Raw genomic sequence first — 6,000 nt, 5'->3', positions numbered from 1 at the left:
AAATCGAACCCACTACCCTGGCAGTGCAAGCACCATGCTCTACCAACTGAGGCATACAGATAAGACATGGAAAAGGACGAATGAGAGGTGAGAAAGAGAAGAACCTCCGGGAATGAAGAAAAGCAGCCAGAACAGAGTCCGCTGGAAATGCACTGCAAAGGCCGTTTGTTCCACGAGGAGCTGAAAGGAATTAGTCAAGGAAGTCACAGGATACCTTTCATCAACCTCATTAAAGACGAGTAAGACAAGAGAGAAAGAAATCACACAAAGACAAAGTGGATTTGCAGCAATAGATTATTTTTATATTCAAAGTGAATCTTGACAATAATACACCATAAAGTCTTATTTTGACACTCACCAAAAGAGCCACCTGGAAAACCCGCTTAACGTGACTAAGTAGCAAAGGCTTGGTCACACCTAAATCACTGAGAACTAGAGGAAACACTAGCAAACTGTTAAGAGACATCACATCCAGATCATTTGTTTTCCCAGTCCTCGTACTGTAAATATTGCACAGCGCAATTGCTACATGGCAAACTAGTGTGGCATAAAACCAACAAAAGCAAAACAAACAAATAAAAACAAAGCCACAAAAATATTAAAATCAAAGCCACAAAAAAATCTACAAGTATTAAAAACAGTAACAGTTCAGATTATAACAAGTCTATTATTTAGATGAGTGATCTAAACAGATGATTCTATAAGTTGCAGCATGAAGTTAACTTTGAACGGACACAGTCGACCAGAACGCCCAAAAAGAAGAATACAAGTTGAGAAGTGATCAAAACCAAATAGTAAGTATTGAAGTGTAACACAGTATCACATTGAACGAATACATAGACCCTGAATCAAACATCTTCACACCAGATTAGAGCATTCTTCAAAATCATGAATTAATCATACTGATCATTTTAAACTGATGTCTTCTGGTGTTACGTTTCATCTCAAAAATGTCATACGAGTTCTCTGAAAACTGTTCATTCATGTGTCCAGTAGTTGTCATACGGAGTTATAACTGGAGAAATAAAAACAGTCTAGGATCTCTCATACTTTGTATCCATCTTTGTTTTTAAGTGTGTGAGAGTTTGTGCAGGCGCATTGCTGGTGAATACCATTACACAGGAATAAAGTTACATTTAACATGCTTATATCACTGGAGAACACATATCAAGCACTGTAGGTCTGCCAAGTTCATGCCTTGTCGTAATTTCAGCTTTTTACCTAAATAAAAGATAAGTGTCATAACAAAAGCATGAAACTGAAAACATTGTTGATAAAACACCTGTCCGGCAATATTTTGGTGTTGAAATGTGTAATACCTTACGCTCCTCCTCAAGAGTAATGAATTTCAAGTGATGCCACAATAATCTCCAGAGAGCTCCTTAACACAATGCAAACTAAATATTTATTCTATAGCAATTCTCTAATGTCTTATATTAACATACTCTGTTTGGTCAATCAGCCCTTTACGAACAGCAACAGTTTGTGGTTAAAGTCTAGAAGTCCTCTGGACTGAGTTCAGAGTTCTCCTTAACTACTCAGTCCTACAATGAGTCCACTATGTGTTATCCACTGGTCCTGACTGTCATGGTTGCAACGTGTTTGGTTTATTGACAATGGGAAAAATGACAGACTTGGAGTCAGTAGTATTTCCCCACAGATTAGTGCAGCTGACTCGGTGGTGTATATAAACAGTATCGGAGTTGGCAGGGGGAGATGTAAGAACACTTGGTGGTACAACGACCATAACGTTAAAGTATTGCATTTGCTGTTCAACAAGAGTGACTATCGAGAGGACTGTTAAATCGGCACGTCACTCAAAGAGCCTCTCGGTGTGTGTGAGAGAGACTGTTGGCCTATATCTATGAAACACATATGCCCTCTACACTACTGTCATGACAACGCTTATCAAACAAGTCTTTTTTCTAATCCCTGTTATGACAGGTTGAATGACAGTCCGGTTGTGAAACGTTCCATTTTCTGTAGGTTATTTTCGGTCAAGTGGCCATTACTAACTCATTACTAACTTAATTCTGCAAGATGGATTTTTGTTAGATCCTCAACCCCTCCTCCCCCTACAACACAGAGCAGGTAGAGGAGAGGGGTACTGTTACCGTATAAGGGACTAACATCGTCCCTGTCCCTATTTCGCTGACCCTCTGATTCTCAAGGCACAAACACAGTGCTGCTCACACTGTCTGAACATCAGTAAAGAACATATATGCCCAGAGATTTCCATTGATAAACACCACTCTGTTATGAGACACTTCTAAAGGGTAGAGCGATACAATGGAGACATCTCCTAAACAAACAGAAGGCAGATTATTCCAATATGTAACCAATGTAGAAGGGGAACCACTCATGTCACGGACAGTGACAATACTGAACAGATAAAAAGGTTTGAGTAAAATCCATATTTTAAAAGGAAATAATCATTTAAAGTTATAAAATATTGAATGGGATCAAACACCTTGGGCTAAATTCATGTCAGACATATTGTGTTTAATTCCCCGCGGGGCCATGAGGAGCCAATAGGACCACCCCTTACTAGCAGACTACTGACAGCTTGTTAGTGGTGTGTGACTTGGGGATAACATGTTACATACTGTAAGCCTTCCATTGAGTGTCCTGCTATCTCACAGTGCTCCTGCCATACATAACATACCTTATTATAAGTGTATAGTGAAATGACTACCATAATGAAGGAAGTTAAATCAATCTTGCAAGCTATAGCTTTACATGTTTACAAAACGGCAATATGAAAACATACAAAAATGAAATGACATTGATACATCCATTTATATGCAGTGACGAGCCCAAAACGGTTAATAAGGATAAAATACTGATCAAAAACACACAGACCCCCAAAAACAGAACGAATGCAACTAACGTCCATCATCAGCAATACAGTAGTTACAATGACGCTGCAAACATGAACGCAAAACCCACAAAAAAACCACTTCTATTTCAGATAATTAGGGACCTATACAAAAATAGGAACGCTAGTTTTGAACTAAGAGAAATCACCTAATTTCACAGCTGTGGATCATATAGCAGCTTATCTATGATACATTCAAGAAAAATGATACGGCTTATTAAAATCGCCGGGAAAAGCTAAACATAACCTCAGCCATGTATTAGAAATGTTTTATCTTTTTTTTTTTAAATACAATTTTTTGAGATGTAACCCCAGCTCTACGACTACAGTATACTAGATAGAGGTCTATTGTGTAAAAACAGAATATATCTAGCTACCTTGCTCAGGAAATGAATTACAGTCTTTGGTGCTGCACAAGCAACTTCATTTGAAAAGACGAAAAACGTAACGCACATAACTAGCAAAAACAAACGGAAAAATGCACACAGCATATATATATATATATATATTCTCCCTGACGGAATGTATAAAATAAGCAGTCGACACCAATAAACCTTAAACAAATGGTATAATGTAAAGGGAAAAAAGTTAACTTTGTCACATGCATAAATGAGAGAATTGCACGCGACAAACTCACACATTATTAAGCATCTGCACTAAGTAGACTAGCTCATATATATACACATATACACACACACATATATATATATACACATATATGCGTGTGTGTGTGTGTATATCAAATACTGCATGGTCTGCTCAGGCTTAGAAGAAACCATACCGTTAATTAATTAGCATTTTTGTCCTCAGCTAGTCAAAGCCATGCCCACCACACTTGTAACACAGCTAGAACAAAGAAAAACCCACTCAAACACTTTTTAAATACAAAGACAAAAAAATGAAAATCAACATCTATTTAGAGATTGTATTGCAGTTTCATGGAACAGTACAAATACTGTTAGTAGTAAGAGTTTCACTAAATAGAAATTGATTATGAAATATTAAGCAAATATTCAATGCTTGCTCTTTGTACACTAGTTCATTCGGGGGGGACGACGACGACAAAAAAGGAACATTTAAAAACGGACCAGCGAGCATTTGCTACAGCAAAGCATGCCGTCCTTCTTTAAGGAACAAAAGAGTAACTCACTACACACAGAAATATACACTGAATCCAAACTATAAGCACCGCTATCCGCGATACCTCACGTCCATGCAGGCTGTGCATGGATATATATCCACACACACAGGATGCATGGACTGGTAGGACCTTCAAGTGCTGCAGTCCAGTACATCAATATATTTATATATAAGTAGTAACATTAACCACCTCAAATATATAAGGCACTATGGCTGGGGACAAGTATACGATGCAGCGAGTCTCGTGACGCCAACAACAAGAGCGACGTCTAACTTATCAACTTCCTGTTTACATTTTGATCTGCTCATGCAAGATCACATGCAGCTTGAGGAGCAACAACCCTACTTTATATAGGTTAAGTGACTCCACATTTTTAAAACACCAAAGACACTGAGAAAAGGTACAAATACTTCAAACGCGGTACGACACCCACCGTGGAGAACATGTGCATCTGTCGGCCTATCGAGCTAGAGACTGGGATGGCTTTACAAATGTGGATGTGTCTTGCACACGTTCAGAAGGCAATATAGAAAAATAGCTGGGATAAGGGGGTGCCAAGTCTGACCTAGCAACGCCACCCGATTAGTCACCTGTTTTTTGAGGAGTATTGGTAGAAGAGCTAATGTGAAGGTATATTAAATGTGCAAAACACATAGAGAGTGAGTTACTTATCTACATTCAATCATTCCATCCATCCTTCCTTCCTTGCCCCCGTCCCCTCATCCTCCATTTCACCATCCTCCACCTAAACTTAGTGATTTTATTTTTTATAGCTCACAGTTCAATTGCACCCAAGTCTACATGATTCATAAAAATAGCTTGTTTCTCTGTGGTTGTGCCATGGCTCTGGACATGAAAACCATGTTGTGGTTGTTTGTTGTGTATTCTGAGAAGAAGGCCCCTTCTGCTCGCTTGGCCCCCGGGGGGCGCGAGGTGCATCTGGAGGGCGGGCCGCTCCGGGACCCTGTCAGATGTAGGGGTACTGGTTGAGTTTGGTGGGGCTGAGGGGGAAGGTGGCGTAGGCAGGCGATGCCATGTAGGGGTGCGGGGGGAAGAGGGCCTTGAACTGGCCCTGGGTGTGGATAGTGGGCGAGGGCAGCAGCCGAGGGTTGATGCCCACAGTGACCTGGTGGACGATACCGCCTGGGTGAGAGATGCTGTAGGCGGGCTGCAGGACGGGCCGTGAAGCCCCAGGGGAGGCCAGGATGTGGGCCACAGGGGCTGCTGTGACCAGGGGCCCATTGGGCGGGTAGGACAGGAGGGTATGCTGGCCGTGCGGGTGGGGGTGATGGCGGGGGCCTGTAGTGTGGTTGGGGCTGCCGTGGGGTAGGGTAAAGGAGTGCCCATGCATAGTGGGGGGGATGTAGGCCTGCGGGCGCCGGTGGGCATAGTTTCCATTCCATTCCTGGTGGCAGGAGCCGTAATGCTGGAGCTGGAAATGGAGAGAAAGAGGGATGGTTAGATATCATACACATATTACATCTGTGTGTGTGTGTGTGTGTGTGTGTGTGTGTGTGTGTGTGTGTGTGTGTGTGTGTGTGTGTGTGTGTGTGTGTGTGTGTGTGTGTGTGTGTGTGTGTGTTGACCTGTCCAAAGCCCATGGGCTGCTGTTGCTGGGGCTGGAATGCAGTGATCTTCTGTGGCCGGTTGAGGAGGGGGATGGAGTGGGGCGGTTGACGCCCTGGGATACCTCGCCCTTTGAACTGGAAAGACTCTAAGACTGGAGGGAAGAGAGAAACAGAGGGAGAGAGAGAGATGGGGGAGGAAGAGAGGAAGATGAAAGAGAGGGATGAGTTTAAACACAGACATCATGACGGGCAGCAGCATCAACCCACAGAGACAGACAGTAGAGTTAAACCCTGACTGTAGGATCCATCAGCCATTGTGACAGTAGAGATTTTGCATGCTCATCACTGACTTCCACTGGGTTTGACCAAACACAGCTCTTTAACAAGTGCCATCTGTTCCTCAAGCATCATGT

General features: G+C 42.1%; 1 protein-coding gene across 2 annotated transcripts in view; it reads right to left on the bottom strand.

Annotated features, from left to right (window-relative positions):
• Window positions 1–276: 276 nt before the first annotated feature.
• The window catches only part of hipk3b (homeodomain interacting protein kinase 3b), a 79,391-nt gene continuing 73,667 nt past the window's right edge, over window positions 277–6,000 (bottom strand). For both annotated transcript variants that reach the window (XM_038995827.1, XM_038995836.1), the window contains exons 15-16: window positions 5,606–5,739; window positions 277–5,451 (exon numbers count right to left, since the gene is read on the bottom strand). In XM_038995827.1, coding sequence (XP_038851755.1) covers window positions 4,987–5,451; window positions 5,606–5,739 — 599 coding nt within the window. In that variant the 3' untranslated portion in view covers window positions 277–4,986. The remainder of the gene's footprint in view (window positions 5,452–5,605; window positions 5,740–6,000) is intronic.

This window comes from Salvelinus namaycush, chromosome 1, assembly GCF_016432855.1.
Source record: "Salvelinus namaycush isolate Seneca chromosome 1, SaNama_1.0, whole genome shotgun sequence".
NCBI classification, from domain to species: domain Eukaryota; kingdom Metazoa; phylum Chordata; class Actinopteri; order Salmoniformes; family Salmonidae; genus Salvelinus; species Salvelinus namaycush.
This window is presented reverse-complemented; position numbering and strand designations above follow the sequence as displayed.